The sequence below is a fragment of the Mobula hypostoma genome, chromosome 11, assembly GCF_963921235.1.
Source record: "Mobula hypostoma chromosome 11, sMobHyp1.1, whole genome shotgun sequence".
Lineage (NCBI taxonomy): Eukaryota > Metazoa > Chordata > Chondrichthyes > Myliobatiformes > Myliobatidae > Mobula > Mobula hypostoma.
Window position 1 is genome coordinate 35,135,575 of NC_086107.1, and position 16,884 is coordinate 35,152,458.

Sequence of the window (16,884 nt, forward strand, 5' to 3'; positions counted from 1 at the left end):
TTGTTTGAATTCTTCCCTTCACCTCAAAATTTAATGTGATATGTTGATTAAAAGCTGGTCTATGGGTTAGTGGTACTACATATTGGTTTCCCAAATTGACAAGAAGTTCAATGCATGATCATGATAATTTGAAGAATATGTAGAATCATATTACTTCAAGGATTGTAATACTGGAGAACTATATCTAGCTTTTCTTTAAACTTAGATTACTAAAACTTTAAGAGTTGCATGGCTAAAACAGTGAACTGCTGTAACAGCAGATAGTGAGGTCAGCTGAGAAGATCATCGGGGTCTCTCTTCCTGCTATTACAGGCATTTACACCACAAACTGCACCCGCAAAGCTAACAGCATTGTGAAGGACCCCACGCACCCCTCACACAAACTCTTCTCCCTCCTGCCATCTGGCAAAAGGTACTGAAGCATTCAGGCTCTCACGACCAGACTGTGCAACAGTTTCTTTCTCCCCAGCCATCAGACTCCTCAATACTCAGTCTAGACTGACATCTGTATCATTTGTTATTGTAATTTGTCCTCTATTGTGCCTATTGTCTTGTTTATTAATTATTGTACTGCGCTGCACTGTTTTGTGCACTTTATGTAGTCCTGTGCAGGTCTGTAGTCTAGTGCAGTTTTTATGTTGTTTTACGTAGTCTAGTGTAGTCTTGTGCTGTCTCACATAGTCTAGTGTAGTTTTGTGTTGTTTCATGTAGCACCATGGTCCTGGAGGAAGGTTGTTTCGTTTTTACTGTGTACTGTACCAGCAGTTTATGGTCGAAATGACAATAAACTTGACTTGCTGTAGTGAAAATTCAACTACTTTGAGATCTATGAAGACCTTAATCTTCATTGTTGCACATATTCTGGAATTGTCTTTTATTTCTGTATAACATAGATTCTATACATGTATACCATCATCTTCCTTCCTTCACAGGGGAAGTTTTTTAAAGAACCTGATTAAATTAATTGCAAGTATCTAGGTAAAAGGCGTAGAAATGAATGTTGTTGACACTGAGCATCAACAGTTCTTGTATAATAGAAGGGGACTGGAGACTTGATTTCTCTTTGCATCTAAAGGTAATAGCCAGATTGACTCCCATTTATAACTTTTGAAATCCTAGGTATCTGACCGCCAATAGTTCTCAGTTGTTTGTTCGGCAACATGCAAAATTTGAATGCCTTGTTTACCCCAGAATGCATTTTTGAAAATGTATTTAGTTTAAACAAATGACCAGTAACATACTATTGTACTGTTCATATTTGGTCGCCTATAATGCAAACGTTTAATTCTGTAGGGACATTGAATTAATATACTTTCTTGATCGCAACTCCAATAATAGTGGACAATAATGTAGCAAAAACTGCATACCCATTGTTTAATATAACTAAAATGTTGCATGCAATTTTCAAATTAGGTTGCAGGATGTTAGAATGATGCTATGCATCATTTGAGTAGATATTTTTCCAGTAAAAATGTGTCCTAATTTGTCGAATTGTTATGGAAGGAGGACTTTGTACACTGGAGTTACATAGAGCTGTTATAATCCTAAACATAAGGATAATGTAAACAACAGGAATTCTGCATGAGGAATTAAATTCTTCAACTGAGGAATACAGATCAAAGTTTCTGAATAGAGCAAGTATGCAGTTTTTAATTACTGCAGAATAGACTGAGAGAATTTACTTCATTGCCAAAAGTCTGAGTGAGGGAAAGCTATCTCCTATACAGCACTTTGCTATGCTCACCAGTGATTGATGGGGTGGATTTCTACCTCCCAGAGCAGGGGTAAGAAAATTGCAGAAGGAAATCTATTGGTGTTGGAAATTCAAAAAACTTGCAATAACTTGTGTAATTGTTAGCTGAGCATTCTTTCATTAAAATGTGATTATTTATTGTAAATCTTCAATTATGATTTATGGGTTATTGGGCGTAGGAACTTTTAATACTAGATAGCTGGTAGCTCAGGTGTATAAATATCTGTTTGCATGTGACTCATTGATGCCACTTTGCTTGTCTTCAGGCAGTGGAGAGTTTCTTCCATTATCTATATATCAACAAAGGAAATACCTACCATGATGTTGGATTCATTTTGGCCTCAACCTTTTATTTACATGCTTTCTCATGTTGATAAGAATCCAGACGCTGGGTCAAATTTCATTTGACTGATTAGTGGCATCTAGTTCTACTTCTCCAGCACTTCTGTCAATCTCATGTCCATCTTCATGCTATCAGATTGCCTAACAATTTGTTGATGGCATTCTTTAATTCCCTTATCAGGTCTTAAACCTTTTCAAGTACATTTAACATTTTTGTATACTAGTGATGTTTATAAATTTTTTGTTGCACCCTTGCAACACCCTACAATGGTTTTGTAACTTCAAAGGATAACTCTCATTTCAAGGTGCTTTCATGTTATCAGACAAATTTTGTTTTGAAATAATTGCACAGAACGCATTTTTACCAGATTTGAATTAGATATATTTTTGTTATGTTCTTGTACTTGAATCGGACAAGCCCTTTCAGTACGTCATTTTCCACTATCAAGGGACCTAAACGTTTTCAAGGTGAAGCAGCAATTCAGTTGTACTTCTCCCAGAGTACTGCATTCAGTGTTCACAATGCGGTTTCCTGTGTTCAGTTCTCAGAGATAACACTGAGATTTCTTGTCTACCATTTGAATTTTCCATCCCACTCTCACTCTGAGCAGTTGGTGCTTAGCCTTCTGTACTGTCATAGTGAGGCTTAGGACAAGCTTGAAGAACAGCACTTCTTCTGGTGGGGGCAAGTTGCAGTCTCTGGATACAATATTGAGTTCTGTAACTTGATTTCTTGTCTGTATCAGTCATTCATCTGTGATACTGAAACTGACTCAGTGATCAGAACTGGAGGATGTGCCCAGTCACACCTACTGAACGATTTAGCTTAAATAGAACATTTATGTCAACTTTCAAATCAGTTTTAGTCTACTCTAAAGTGCAAGAAAACTATTTTTCCCCAAATTCTAGGTTTAATTAAAAAAGTACAGTGAATTCTGGTTAATTGGGATACATTGGGACCAGTACATTTTGGCCCAATTAATTGGCTGTCCAATTAGCTGAAATTTCATGGCAATAGTTAAAATGGTATAAAAAAAAGACTAACTACCATTTAACTGAGTAACAAATTATGTACTTAAATGAAATACAGAACAAACTAGAAAACTATCAATGCTACTACAGTACTATAAAACTGTGTTCATTCCTATTATTTATCAACATAGCATGCCACAATTTTAATTGACTGTAAGTGAACAAAATCAGCACAGACACCTAGTGCAGATAACAAACTGCCTTCGTACAATGCTATTGACGATTGCATCCTCCAAATCTTCATTTTCATTGTAACATTCAAGACAATTGTTGATACCTTCAAATTCTTTGTAGTTGCTAACTTGTTGAAATAAGTTTATATAGTTATGAAATAAGTTTATATAAGTTGAAATAACTTGTTGAAATAAGTTTTTCATTTTCGCTCTTGGCTGTTTCTAGCATCTCAAAGCGTGAATACTTGTAACTGCAGTGACAAAACAGTTCTGAATTGTCTTACTGCTCATTTCTCACCAACTGTCTGTGACAAAAATCACTTTTTTTCAACACAAACGCACACAGTTCATGCTATTTAAAACTTTGATCTAGTGTCTAACAGCCATACAACGTGCACGTGACTGATGCTAGTTAGCAATTTCGATAAGTCTCCTGTCCCAATTAAGCGGCATAGTGTCCCAAATAAATGAAAGGAATCCTGGGTATTTTATTGATTAGTTTTTGCTCTTTGAGAAATAAGCTACTGCTCTGATTAATTGATGACACAATTAATGGATCCACTGTAAATTCATTTCAAACACAATAAGAGGCAAATGGTAAAAATAACGAAAACTATGAAATGCCACATGTTGCATGCTGCTGAATGTTTTATATTTAGAAGTTTCTGATGTATTTCCCTGCAGCCATGAATGAAGGGAGGTGCTTCTAGAAGTCTGCCTTCCCCTGGAGCTTTGTGGTTCTATGGAATGCGTGGCTGTCTGCATAAGTTTTACAAGATTTAGCACAGGCAATGTAAGCTTCCCTATTAAGACTAAAGATGTATTTTGTCTGCTTCCCAGATAAAGCCATTTAAAAAAACTTGCATACAAGGAGGATTTAAAGTGGTTGCTTAAAAATCAATTGGTCTGTTTTTGAAGGCAAATACCATTTATTCTTCTAAACGTGCACTTCTGTAATTTTATTAAGGGGTTGGAATATGAGACATCATTAAGCTGCCATATAGTACAAGTTCTGAATAGTGAATTCAATAGCACAATGTTATCTTGATATACCAGAATGTTCCTGTAAATAGGCTAAGAGGAAGGAGACTTTACGGCACAGCAAAATACAGTGCAGTCCATTTCATCTTTGACATCAGGAATGGAAGTGTCATGTATCTGAATGAAAGTTGATTGATGCTGCCAGTTATGAATATGTTTGCCTCTGCCAACTGTAAGAGAAAAGATGGCTCAGTTTACCTACTTCCATAAAATTTTTGATAATTGCAAACTGTACCAAAATGAAAAGTTGCTTGCAATACTTTGTGTGTTCTGCAAGCAATTTCAATTGGCTGTTGCCGTCTGGGATTCAATTCCATTCCCTTTGATTTAACTGGGTCCAAAACACTTAGTATATGTCCTGATTCAGGACCTCAGTGGAAAACAGTTTCTTTCCCCCAATAGATCTGTTCGACCTTCTGAGTCCTTCCAGCAAAATGTTTGTTGCTCCAAATTCCAGCATTTACAATCTGTGTGTGTGTGTGTGTGTGTGCATGTGTATGTTTGGTCTCTACTGAGAATGAGGAAAGATGAGTAATATTTTTGTTTCACGTAGGCCTTTAGTCTAGTTACAGTTTTTTTGGGGGGGGGCGGTGGTATAGAGCTGCAATTTTGAGAATCGTGACATGTAGTTGGCTTCCACAGTGGAGTGAGTGTAATGGTGCAGAGCATAGTCTCTAACTGTGGGTCCACAAATGAATTCTCCATAGTCTTGTATAAATGCTGAATGTATTTTGAATAACCACTGCTATTAGCTGTGAAAACATAGTGAAATTTTGCTTCTCTTTGGAAAGAACCACATGTTTTGTAGTATAGGTGGTATTTTGTGTAGTTTTGGCTTCTCAGAGGTTGGAGTTGCACATTTGTTACAACAAGGCAGACATAACTTTTTCATGATGGTGCTCAAGAAGTCTAATTTCTTGGATCAAGATTTCCAGCCTTTTTTCGTAGGAATGAGTGGAAAAAAAGATTTGATGGAGATCATAAAAGTGTTCAATGTGTTGTTTCTTATTTGTCACTTTTTTTTAAAGGCAATCATTCATATACATCACATTATTTATGGATGATATGTAGAATGTTGATTTTAATATGCTTAGAAATATGTGTATGAGTCTAGAAAGTGTCTGGAGAGCAGAAGAATATATGTGTTCAGAAAGGGCATGAGATAACTTGTGCTAATACTGCAGCATCTTCAAAATGTTCATCTATCTTGCGAATAGTACTTTAAATAATGCAGACTACCTTTTTTTAATGAGAGCTTATTACCTTGACTCTTCCAGGAAATTCAAACAGATGTATGCTGGAATGGAAGAAAAGAGAAAGGCAGATCTGATTTGCACCCTTTGCATGGGAGTGTCTCCTAAGATGCCCGTCCAGTACTAATGGACTAGATTTCCTCACTTATTTCCTCATTGAGGTGGCCTGCAATGATACCGTGACCTTCAACCTCTACGGAAATGTTGAGCCTAAATAGATACCTCTTTTTTTTTTAAATTTTATTTTTATTTGGATAAGGAATTCACAATTATCATGTACTTTTTTCACACATATAACCTTTTCCATTTTTTTATATGTATAAATCTACAATTATTTATACATTCTTAAGTACACATTGACCTTTTAAAAATTGGGCATTTCCAAGTGAATCCCAGATTTTCCAAATGGGATGTGTAGCATTCAATAAAAGACTGTCACATTTTTAACACTGGCTAAAAGTAGTATGATCAGTAGGTTCCTGATGGATTTATGTTATGTTTTGTCCAGTGCAGGTCTTTGCTGCTTGCAAATTTAGTACGAGGAAGTAAGCCAGAAATATGAGGCAGGTACATTAATGATGTCAATATTTATGATTGTGTTGTTCGTATCAAATGTTTGATTTAGTGTTGTACTATGAATTGTACGTAATACTTTCATAACTCTGTACATGATGGGTGAACAGGCTCATCTGTCGTGAATGTATACTCTGATTGAAAGGATATTATGTTAGTGAGTGCAGATTTTGTGGTTGCATTATTTGTTTGTATGAAAAAGACGAGTTGATTTGAATATATTGCCAATTCAGCGGTGTTCTTTTTAAATTAATTTAACAATACAGTGTGGCGTAGGCCTTTCTGGCCCTTCGAGCCACGTCACCCCAGCAGCCCGCGCCAAACCCAAGTAATCTGAGCCAATTAATCACAGGACAATTTACAATGACCAGTTAACCTACCCAGTACATCTCTGGACTTTGGGAGGAAACCAGAAGACCTGAAGGAAACTCACGCATTCCACGGGGAGGATGTACAAAGACTCCTTACAGAATAGCACTGGAATTGAACTCTGGAACATCCCAAGCTGTAATAGGATCCTGCTACTGTGGTTTTACAACCAGGGAGCCCTAAATTGAGAACTAAAAGGAAAAAACCTTCCTTTTATATGAGGGGAAAGTACATATCGTGGAGTAATTTACTGGCAATTGTGATCATTTTTGGGCCCTGTATCTCAGGAAAGATGTGCTGGTCCTGAGGTAGTTCATGAGTATGACCTTGGGAATAAAAAGTTTAACCAAAGCTTTGGGCTGTACTTGATGTAGTTCAGAAGAATGGGGCAGGGTCTTATTGAAACTTAATGTTATTTATTTATTTTATTTAAAAATTCAGCCCCAAATAGGCCCTTCCAGCCCTTCAAGCCACACTGCCAGCAACCCACTGATTTAACTAAGCACAAGACAACTTGTAATGACCAATTAATCTACTAAATGGGACATCTTTTGACTGCGGGAGGAAAGTGGAGCATTCACAGGAAACCTATGCATTCCACAGGGAGGACGTACAAACTCCTTACAGAGGACGCTGGGAAAGAACTCTCCAACTCCGCCCCAATTGTAATATTGTGCGCTAACTGCTACACTATCATGGTGCCCAACCTACTGAATGGCCTGTATAGTGTGGTTGTGGAGAGGATGCTTTCAGCCAGAGGGTGGTGAATCTGGGATATTGCAACAGAGGGCTGTGGAGATGAACTCATTAGGATGTGTAAGCTGATAGGTTGATTGGTAAGAGGGATTAGTGATTGAATGGCGGAGCAGACTTGATGGGCCATAAAGCTTAATGCTGCTCCAGTATTAAGGTCTTATCAGGAAAAGGTGTTGAAACATCTCTTTTCTCCTGCTTCCACTCATTTCTTCAACTTCGGGAACCTTAACTACGTGCCAGTGATATACTGCAATAAAATCCATTTTCACAGTAAATTATATAACATAAAGGTACTTTTGTTTCTGTGCAGAGACTTTCATCATCTCAGTATATCACAAATTGCCTATATGGAAGTGGCTATTGAAATAGAAAAAAGTACTGGAAGTAGGAAAAAAAAAACCAGAATGAGAACCAGAGCTGTTGTCTCCGGTGAAAAGACTGGAAAAGAGAAAACCACTTCTTGTCAGGCTTTACCCCTAGTTGGTCCTCCTGGCCTCCGCCATTCCATTGCTGACCCAGCAGCCCTTCCCCCTCCACACTTTATATTGGATGGCTAGCCCCTTCACTCTTAGTCCTGATGCACAATCCAAACCTGTTCCTCCCCTCACCCAGCCCATGATCCACTCAGTTACTTCGGTAGTTTGTTTATTGCTCACAAAACCATCAAATGTGTTGTTCTCGCTCCTTAAAAGTTAAAGTTGCAATGGCTCATTGCAGAACACCTGCCCAAACTTTACGCAGCAAAGGGGTTGTTGGCACCTCCGGGGGTGAATAACATCTTTATGCAAACTGGTGCCTTGTAATCCAGAACATCTTTGTAAATAAAAAATATCTGATATTTAACTTGTGCTTGCCTGAATTAAAAATGCTTTTATAACACTGTTCAAAATAACTAGAAGCTGAATTTGAGCATCAAGAAATTAATTCCTTGTGAATCTTTAAGTTGTGTGGCAGTTACCTATTTAAGCTCCAGTAATTAAAAATACCTAATAAAAAAAATGAGAGCTGCATAACATTTTGTTTACAACTAAGTACGTGTTTATATAGTAGAATTTTCCTACTCCAACTTATGTAAGTATTTTCTTAAAATTCTTCTGAGAAAACTTGGTGTGATTAAAAATTAAATTTTTTTTTCCCATATCACTCACTGTCCATTTTTCTGAGTAGTCTGGCACTGATACAACCTATTACTATTCTGTAAATATTCAAAAGAAGAGAATGCAGAATAGCAAAAGGAAGCAAAGGTAGGGATAATTTTTGAAATGACAAATGGAAAATATTTTTGAACCAAAAACAGAAAATGCAGGAAATGTTTATCAGGCAGGGCAGCTTCTATAGAGGATGTGGACAAAACAGTGCCCTGAGTCTTCTTTTCCCTCGGGGTATTTTCTTGGACTCTGGGCACTGCCAGCAGTTTTTGTGTCTGATTTCTAGCATCTGCAGTTCCTTTCATTTTCTTTTCAAAATGATGGAATTTTTTTTTTAAGGAAACTAACGTCAGAATCACGGCTTGGAGCATTGAATCAAGCGATTGCAATTGTGGATCTGGTAAATTGCTCCTGAAGGAATTTTGGGCAAATGAGTTGTGATTGAAGTACCTTTGGATTCAGCAGATTGGCAATGTTCCCCAAGTGGTTTGGGGATATATAGCCCAGAATGGTTATAGGTCTGAGTCCTGTTTCTTTAATCAGGTGCCTCTGAGGTGGCCACAGTGCGTTTGCTTTTCGCTGAAAGGTAAACTATACAGGTTTTCAGATGATTTCTTAGAGAATCCTGTTGGACTCGATGTCAGCTAGACCAAGGAAATAATTTTAGGCTTCAGGAAGGGGAATTGGGAGATTCATTGAGAGGTCAGCAGTGAAAAGGGTGAGCAGCTTTAACTTCCTGGATGTCCATGTCTTGGAAAATCAGTCCTGGGCCCAACATATTGACACAGTCATAAAGAACGCACACCTTTCCTCCACTCCAAAGGAAACAAAACCAGCTTATCCAGTCTCCCTTGTAATGGAACATTGCAGATTGGTCAGCGTCCTATTGAATCTCTTCTTTACCCTTTCCATTTGAATCATGGCCTCTATATAGTGTGCCATTTTGCAAAGTTGGATCATAACTTCCGTGCTTTTGTATGAAGGCAAGTATCCCTCATCAACTGTATCTGCCTGCACCTTCAGGGCTCCTTCAGTTTGGGCACCATGGTCCTTCTGTTCCTCAACATTGCTTATGGCATTGCCATTCATTGTGTGTCCCCCACCCTTATCCATTTGCTGTTGTTCTGCTCATCTTAACCATCTGATCAGCATCGTCCTGTACCCTACAAATAAACCTCACTATCAACGATGCTATCAATTTTTGTGACACTTCTAAACTTAAATAGATTGCAAATGCATTTAACAAGCAACAAAGATCCCAGAGTCTGTGTCTATGGTTTACTAGTGGTCACAATACATTTTAATATTCAACTCTTCACCATCACCCTCACCCTCTACCTCACTATTACCTAGTCAACTTTGCGAACTTGGCCTGGAGCCCCGGGTTGGGACTGTTCAATTTTTTTTTTGGTCAACCAAAGCTGCGAATGAAGCTCAGAAGTATAAACAGATAACCCTGGCATAGTTGTCACATTGTCATTGATATCAAAACGTTGCAGGTTTATGTCTTGTACTCAAGGTGTAGTACTGAAACTGTGGCATTGTTAAAGATGCTGTCATTCAGATCAGACAAACAGATTCTGCTTTTATAGGTAAAGCATTCCATAACTCTAACAAAAGAAGAGAAGAGTCGTTTTGTGTTCTGAGCAATGGGAGGATCAAATATTCTGGTAAAAATGTTGGCTGTACTGGAAATGAATTGTGTGCAATTAATGTATGACTTCTGAAGTTATCAGATGAATACTGGAAAGCAGCTTCAAATTATTTGTTTAAACACCCTTTTATGGCATTTTATGCTATTTTGAAGCAATTGACATCTTTTTTGTCCCAATTTTATATAAAGGAATTTATTAACAATATTTTGAGGGCCATCTTAAATTGAGTTGAATGTAATGTGCTAAGCTATTTGTACAAGAATTTTTGAGGAGTATTTGACATTTACAGATATTTGGAATTGTTGCCATTGTATGGCTCTGGTTGCCTTTCAGATTGATTGCTAATGTATTCCAGGATAATCTCCATTTATCGGACCATATTTTTTATTTACTTTTCCATGATCTGCACCTTCAGAGATCTTGAAGAGCTAATTTCCAGTGTACCTTGTTTACATGTTTTCCTGAAATGTTGCAGTGGTAACCTCTTTTTCTACATGTAATTCTAGTCCTAGTTACAAGATGCAGCAACACAATCTTAATTGGTGTTAACTTTATCAGGACGTCAGTAAATATTTTTGAGTATTGTCCTTGATTTTGTCTTGATTTCAGTCACTGGTTAACCATCTGTTTGGATTCTTCTTCCCATTGACTTCCCTGTCACATGTTCTGTGTCCTTAGAGCATTGTTTTGAGTTTTAAAAGAAATTTAGAAATGGTATCAGTAATGTTAATCTATGAAACTAGGCTTGAGAGTTATTTTTGTGCCAATATTTTCAATGTATTTTTAAATACAGTTGTCTGGATAATATTGAAGGTTTGAGTTGGAATCTGGTTCCTTTTGAGATCTTTGCAGTTTGAGAACAGAGGGGCTTTGTGAATAGTGGGCTGTTGGCTTAGGTTTGTGGACAAGGTCCCTCCTAGTTTTCAGAGTCGAAGCCAGGCTGGCTGCACAGAGCACATATGATCAGCTCAAGCATGCAACAATTGGTGTAAGGCTTGAGTCACTAAATTGGTAAGTTAAGCTGCACAATGGGAACCACTGTTAGTCTGTGATAGGTTAAACTTCAAGAATTGAACTCATTTCCTGTTAAAGACTACCTTCTGCCAACTTTACAGCCAACAATAGCTCTTTCAAAATATAACATTTAACTGGTATTCTCAGTTTTTGTAGTAGCTTTCATTTCTGGCCATTTTAGCTTTGAGTGCATTGGAAATGCTTGATTTTTTTTTGTTTACAAGAGCCTTGTGTTGAAGTATTCCAGGGATTTCTGACACGCAAAGATAATTTGCCAAAGCAAGCAGAATACCAGTGGGCGTATTTATTTTTACTGGTATTGAGGTCACAAGGATTCTGTAAGTTTGGTGAAAAGATTATTTTGTTCTAACTTAATGAAATCTCCAAATCCTGATGTAATGCTCTTTTTAACTTCTGGATTTTTTTTTATATCAGACTTGACACATGATTTTTATCCTTCCCCAGTCAAAAATGGGAGTGTTCACCATTACTAACAAAGCACATATCAAAATATCAATATTGAAGGTACACAATCATGTCACAGTAGTTTAGGTACCTAAACATTTTTAAATGCAGTTCTTTTGAGAATTTTGTTCTTTGTACAAGTGACTTGTAACATCATATTTTTGATGCTCTAAATATCGTAAGTAGGTTCGATTGTTGTCCTTGGCAAAGATATAACCTCTCAGGCATATACGCATCCCAACTAGTATCAGATAAATATATTAACCAATGTCTGGAATGTCAGTTTGCTTTCTCTGCATAATGTCTTCACCCACTCTTTGTTCTTGATGAAGGTGGGGGAGTATCAGGTGCACATAGATTGCAGTATTATCACTTAACCTCAAAACCAATTTACAGTATTGTACATTACGTGCAAGCTATCTTTTCTCTTCCTAAAAGGCTGTTTCCATATGTCCCAACTGGAGATTTGGGTTCACTAGGAAAATCCATCGTTTTCCAGCTCCGAATAATTCTTCATTGTATCTCTCATTTGTATTTGTAGAGTCCACTTTAGACTGATCATCCGATACCTTGGAGCACCATCCATATCAACTGCTCCAAGTAGTCATGTTAAGGCCTTTTATAACAGATTCAGATTTATTATCACTGATATGCCATGAAACTTGTTTATTTGCAGCAGCAGTACATTGCAAGACATAAAATTACAAAAATATAGTGCATAAGAGGAATAGTGGGTTAGTGTTCATGTACCATTCAAAAATCTGGTGAAGAGGAAGAAGCTGTTCCAAAACCATTGAATGTAGGTCTTCAGGGTGCTTTACTTCTGCTGTAGTGTTAATAATAAGAAAAGGGCATGTTGCAGATGATGTGGGTCCTTAATGAAAGAATGCCCTCGATAGTGAGGAAGGTTGTGCCCATGATGGAGCTGGCTTCTTTCACTCCTGCCTATTGAACTCTCGTATCAGGCAGTGATGAAGCCAGTCAAAATGCTCCCCATAGTCATAGTCATATTTTATTGATCCCAGGGGAAATTGGTTTTCGTTACAGTTGCACCAGTAATAGAACCATAAATAGTTAAATAGTAATATGTAATATGTAAATTATGCCAGTAAGTTATGAAATAAGTCCAGGACCAGCCTATCGGCTCCGGGTGTCTGACCCTCCAAGGGAGGAGTTGTAAAGCTTGATGGCCACAGGCAGGAATGACTTCCCATGACGCTCAGTGCTGCATCTCGGTGGGATGAGTCTCTGGCTGAATGTACTCCTGTGCCCACCCAGTACATTATGTAGTGGATGGGAGACATTGACCAAGATAGCATGCAACTTAGACAGCATCCTCTTTTCAGACACCACCATGAGAGAATCCAGTTCCATTCCTACAACATCACTGGCTTTACGAATGAGTTTGTTGATGCTGTTGGTGTCTGCTACCCTCAGCCTGCTGCCCCAGCACACAACAGCAAACATGATAGCACTGGCCACCACAGACTCGTAGAACATCCTCAGCATCGTCCGGCAGATGTTAAAGGACCTCAATCTCCTCAGGAAATAGGGGCGGCTCTGACCCTTCTTATAGACAGCCTCAGTATTCTTAGACCAGTCCAGTTTATTGTCACTTCGTATCCCCAGGTATTTGTAATCCTCCACCATGTCCACACTGTCCCCCTGGATGGAAACAGGGGTCACTGGTACCTTAGCTCTCCTCAGGTCTACCACCAGCTCCTTAGTCATGGTACAGCTGTAGAAATTTGCTGGAGTCTTAGTGAACTAGTAAATCTCCCGAAACACCCAATGAAATGTAGCCACTGGTGTGCTGCCTTCATGACTGCATGGATATGTTGAGCCCATTATAGATCCTCTGATGTTGATGCCCAGAAACCTGAAACTGCTCACCCTTTCCACCGCTGACCCCTTAATAAGGACTGGTGTGTGGTCTCCCAGCTTCCCCTTCCTGAAGCTCACAATCAGTTCCTTGGTCTTTTTGTTGCAACACCACTCAACCAGCCAATCTTTCTCACTTCTGTCTACCAGTTCATTGCTGTTAGAGATCCTGCCAAACAGTGGTGTTATTGGCAAATTTAAAGATGGGATTTTGAGCTGTTACTAGCCACACAGACGTGCATGTAGGTAGTAGAGTAGTGGGCTAAGCACATCCTTGAGTGTGCCTGTGTTGATTGTCACCAAGGAGGGAATGTTATTACCAGTCTGCACTGATTTTGGTCTCATGATGAGGAAGTCAAGGATCCATTTGCAGGGGAAGTACAGAGATGCTGGTTTTGAAGCTTGTTGATGAATAGCGAGGGGGTGATGGTGTTGAATGCTGAACTGTAATTGATAAACAGCAGCCTTACATGTGTATTGCTGTTGTCCAGGTGGTCCGAGGTCCAGTGAAGAGCCAGGCTGTAGACTTGCAGTGGTAGGCAAGTTGCAGTGCATCCTGGTCATTGCTTAGGGAGGGGTTAATTCTAACCATGACCGATCTCTTAAAGCACTTCACAGCAGATGAGTGCGACTGGGCAATAGTCATTGAGGAAGTTCACCCTGCTCTTTTTGGGAACTGGTACGATCGATGCCTTTTTGAAGCAGGTGGGGACCTCTGATTGCAGCAGTGGAGGTTGAAGATGTCCTTGAACACTCTAGCCAGTTGTGCACATGGGTTTTCAGTACCCTACTAGATACAGTTTCAAGGCCTGTTGCTTTGCAAGTGTTTACCCTCTTGAAGAATGTTCTGATGTCAGACTCCCAAGACAGAGGTCACAGGGTCGCCAGATACTTTGGGTATTCACACAGATGTAGGTTTATTCTTCCTATCATCAAAGTGTGCATCAAGTGTGTTGATCTCATTGAAGTGCAAAGTATCATTGCCATTTATGCTGTTAGTTTTTGCCTTATTAATTGTGATGACATGCAAAGCCTGCCACAGCTGTCATTCATCCAGTTGTGTGTCTGAATTCATGTGGAATTGCATTTTCATACTCATAATAGCCTCCCAAAGCTCATTTCTGATCCTCTTTAAGCATTCAGGATTGCCAGTCTTGAACATCACAGATATAGTCCTCAGCAAACTACGAGTCTCCTGGTTCAGTCAGGGCTTCTGCTTTGGATATGTTCTCAGAGGCACATGTTCATACACACAGGTCCTGATGAAGTCTCTCTAGACTGTAGCATATTCATTTGGATCTGAAGATGAATTCCTGAGTGGGGTGCAGTCCACCAGTTCAAAACAGTCCTGAAAGCGATCATTTATCTACCTTAACCTTACCTTGTGTAGTCCTCACCACTGGTGTTACCCTTGTCATAGTTTTCCGTCCTTTTGTGAGATGCTGTCACTGCTAGTTTTTAATGCAAAGCAATTAATAAAGGCTGGAAACAAGGTGGATAGCATCTGCAGGAAGTTCAACGGAATTAACATTTCAGGTCCAAGTCTATTTTTTCTCTAACTTTCAATTTTGACAGCAGGGTCAAATATGCCATCGATTCTTAAACTCTGCTTCCATATGTCACAACCGGTAATGGTTTTGTCGTCTACAATTTATTAGCCATTGGCCACTCAAACCTGGCAATTATCCTTTGTCACATGGCCTGAATCTTGCTAAAGAAACAAGAGGTGCTGCCTTGCTCAGAAAGGTGAGTAGCTAGCAGTTCAAAGCTCCTATGCTATAGAAAAAGATAAATTAAAAATTTGCACTGGGGAATTGGAATAGAATATAAATATTTTCCTCAAAATTTAAGTTAAAAGTTAACTGAAAAGCACTAAGATATGCACATTGTCATGATTATAAATGAGCATCCAGTTTATTCAGAAATAATTTGGGAGCTTTGCGTGACTGCATTCAGCTTCCTTCCTCTCGAGAAACAAGTTTGTCTCTTTTGCAGATCATAGTCATATCAAATTCTAATATGTTTGCCAGATACATAGAACCTTAACACAGTGGTTCTCATTAATTATACTTTCAAAATTAATACCAGTAATTTGAAAGTTCATCATTGCTTTCTGAATCTTTTTTTTAATCAGCTCTCTACCCTTTTTGAAAGTGTACTTGTTTGGAGTATACTGTGCTATCACTTAATCCAAAATGTTAAAAAAGATATGCCCTCACATGTTGTATGCCCATTTGTTATGCTTTTAAATTGTGAGGTAGACAGCTAAGAACGGGCATCATGTATCAGTGGAGACTGAATGCAATGAGGAGAGAATAGGGGGAAAAGCAAAATAAAAATCTGTCTAGCTACATGGGACATTCCTTTATTATTTCCATGGGGAGGTTGATTAGGACACTAATTTTGCATATTTTTAATGAAGCCTTAATATAAATGCATGCGATGTTACAAATACAGTGGATTTCTCTATTTGAAACTAGGAAGAAAATAGGCTGACAATTATGATAAAATCTTACTATACAATAGTTTCAAACTTCAAAATATTTAATTATGTACTTGGAGCAAGCTGACTTTAACATTACCAGGCTAACAAATGGAACACTAAAGGTTCTCGGAGAGCTGAGATTGAATGTGGTAGAACCTAGAGCGAGAAACAGTCTGCATCTGCGAGAGGAAAGGAATTGGCAACTTTCAGGTCATGCACTCTCAGGACTTGATTGGTTCAGGGTTTAGAACCAAAATGTCCGAGACTTCTGCACCTCCTGCCTGATGGTAGTAGCGAAAAGAGATGGGTCAAAAGCAGGCAAATGGGATGGGTTCAGGTTGGGGATCTTGGCTGACATGGAGAAGTGGGCTGAACACCAATCTGTTTTCCACTCTCAAGCCTCAACTCTTTTAATCAGCACAGCGTAGTGAGGCTGAACATCAGTTTGTTTTCTGCTCTTTGGCCTTGGCAGTTTAATCTGGCCTGAAGTCCGCTCCAGCGATGGCTGTACCTTTATTCTCGAGAGTCAGATGCACTGAATCCTTCAGGAGATTATAAAATTGCTAGTTCACACTACTAGTCACAGACCTCCAGCCAGATACAAAGTTCAAGAGTCTTCAGAAGACTATAGCAAGTGACATGATTTTCCTTTTAACAAATCCATGGCAACTTCCTCTAATCAGTTCTCTCATTTGTGTGAATTCTGTCCCTGACTCGGAAGAGTTCCCTGAAAGAGCAAGAAATGTACCAGATCCTTGTATTCTAATGTAAATACACCTGGCATTGCTGTTTCATGGGTTTTGTGATCCCATTTGTTCAAACTACTTTTGGCATTTTGTACTCCAGTTTGTAATGTAGCATCTACTAGCAGGATTTCAGATGTGTAATTGATTGTCATCAACTGTTGGTCTAGAACTGTCTTCTGTGAAAGTCCCAATCCTGCT

The 16,884-nt window shown here is 38.7% G+C and overlaps 1 protein-coding gene across 5 annotated transcripts in view; it reads left to right on the forward strand.

The window, feature by feature from the left end:
• The window catches only part of LOC134353648 (MOB kinase activator 2-like), a 199,503-nt gene that overhangs the window by 127,200 nt on the left and 55,419 nt on the right, over nt 1-16,884 (forward strand). The window contains exon 1 of one of the 5 annotated variants that reach the window (XM_063061816.1): nt 4,072-4,093. The exons of the other annotated variants lie outside the window; for them this stretch is intronic. Within the exon in view, the coding sequence (XP_062917886.1) occupies nt 4,092-4,093 (2 nt within the window). The 5' untranslated portion in view covers nt 4,072-4,091. Of the gene's footprint in view, nt 1-4,071; nt 4,094-16,884 lie in introns of those variants that run through there. 5 annotated transcript variants of the gene reach the window in all.